Source organism: Charadrius vociferus, unplaced genomic scaffold (genome assembly GCF_000708025.1).
Source record: "Charadrius vociferus isolate BGI_N301 unplaced genomic scaffold, ASM70802v2 scaffold567, whole genome shotgun sequence".
NCBI classification, from domain to species: domain Eukaryota; kingdom Metazoa; phylum Chordata; class Aves; order Charadriiformes; family Charadriidae; genus Charadrius; species Charadrius vociferus.
In genome coordinates, this window is record NW_009649304.1 from 479,011 (window position 1) to 480,385 (window position 1,375).

Genomic DNA, 1,375 nt, shown 5'->3' on the forward strand with positions numbered 1-1,375 from the left:
TCCCCAGGGAGGAACGCGTGCAGCAGGACTCACTCCTGTCTCATAAATGGGGTTGTCGAACTCCGTTTCTACCGTGATCTGGCTGTAGGGGTGGGAGTACATGAGGGGCAGGCGGAGGCTGGAGTAGTACCGACACCTGCGGGGGAGACGCAAGAGTCACCGGGCTGCACGGCACGACCTCAGCGCAAAGCAGGGCCAGCCCCATCCTCCCACGTCCCCCCCATCCCGCCTCCCCACCAGCACTCCGGGGGCACCGGAGCGGGAGCTCGGTGCCTGGCTCCCCAGGACCGTGCCCGGGGCCTGTGGCCGGGGAGGGCATGGCGATGCTGAGCCAGCCCTGGCCATGGTGCCACGGGGCTCTGCCGCCGGCCCCCCAGCCCCCTGCACACCCCACCTTGTGAGATAGATGTACGCTCCTCCCAGCAGCAAGGAGATGATCAGCACCGGGATGAATATGGCTAAGGCCATATTTCCTCCCTCCAGCGATGTCTCTGCAGCAGCTTCTGCTACTAAAAGGACAAGATCTATTACGTCGGCACGTGCAAGCACCTTGGGGTCCCCCTCTGCCTCTGCTCCTCCCCTCCCTCCTCCCCAGCCCCACGCCGGCTCTGGCTGAGCGCCCGGCGCAGGGCTCATCCACCAAACGTATGCCACTCACCTTCCAGAGCATGTTCAAAGCTGTCTTGATTCACTGGAAGAGAAATAGGGAGTTACTGGTACATAACTGGGTTCGACTGGGTGCCGGCAGCTGTCAGCTGTGTGGGGAGCCCGGGCTCGGGCTCTCCCTGCACCGTTTGGTCCCAAGCCACGCTGCAAACTTTCATTTTTTTAAATAAGCTTTGATCTCTGTAAGTGAACGCGTGGGAGTGAGCGGGGCAGGGAAGCCAGGCACCTGCCTGGGGCGGTGGTACCCTCCAGAGAGCCCCGCTGCCCAAGAGACAAGGTCTCCACGTAGTCCCATTAAACAGTAACGAAGAACAATTCATCCCTGCAGCTTAGTGGTGACGGCAGGACTGCGCTGTGTCCAGAAAGCGCGCTAAGACCAGCGCCGAGGGGTTTCCCTGGGGCTGAGCAGTCCCATCTCAGTGGGCGCCCGAGGAGAGCATCCCTGCTGAGCCTGGGCAAACTGCTCCGGGAAGCAACAAAGCAAGGAGAGCAAGCGATGCCCCATGCGCCCCACACCGCCAGCACAGTGCCCAGGGGAGTTTCTCCCCCTCCCTGCGGCACCAGAGCTTGCGCAGCACAAATCCAGAAAAGCACCCAGGTTTCAGGTGAGTTCAGCCCCCAGTTAGAGAACCGCTGGGAGTCTGCAGCCAGACGAAGGTACCTGGGCTGTCCCGGCTTGGGGACCGAGGCTGCGGCCGCCCCTGTCCCC

At 62.6% G+C, this 1,375-nt stretch overlaps 2 protein-coding genes across 2 annotated transcripts in view; both read right to left on the reverse strand.

Moving 5' to 3' along the window:
• The window catches only part of LOC104290097 (beta-crystallin B3-like), a 369,903-nt gene that overhangs the window by 79,575 nt on the left and 288,953 nt on the right, over nucleotides 1–1,375 (reverse strand). The window lies entirely within an intron of this gene.
• Nucleotides 1–1,375, reverse strand: part of SEZ6L (seizure related 6 homolog (mouse)-like) — a 94,681-nt gene that overhangs the window by 11,739 nt on the left and 81,567 nt on the right. Inside the window, exons 11-13 of the mRNA XM_009889166.1 lie at nucleotides 659–691; nucleotides 395–509; nucleotides 34–136 (exon numbers count right to left, since the gene is read on the reverse strand). Of these exons, the coding sequence (XP_009887468.1) occupies nucleotides 34–136; nucleotides 395–509; nucleotides 659–691 (251 nt within the window). The remainder of the gene's footprint in view (nucleotides 1–33; nucleotides 137–394; nucleotides 510–658; nucleotides 692–1,375) is intronic.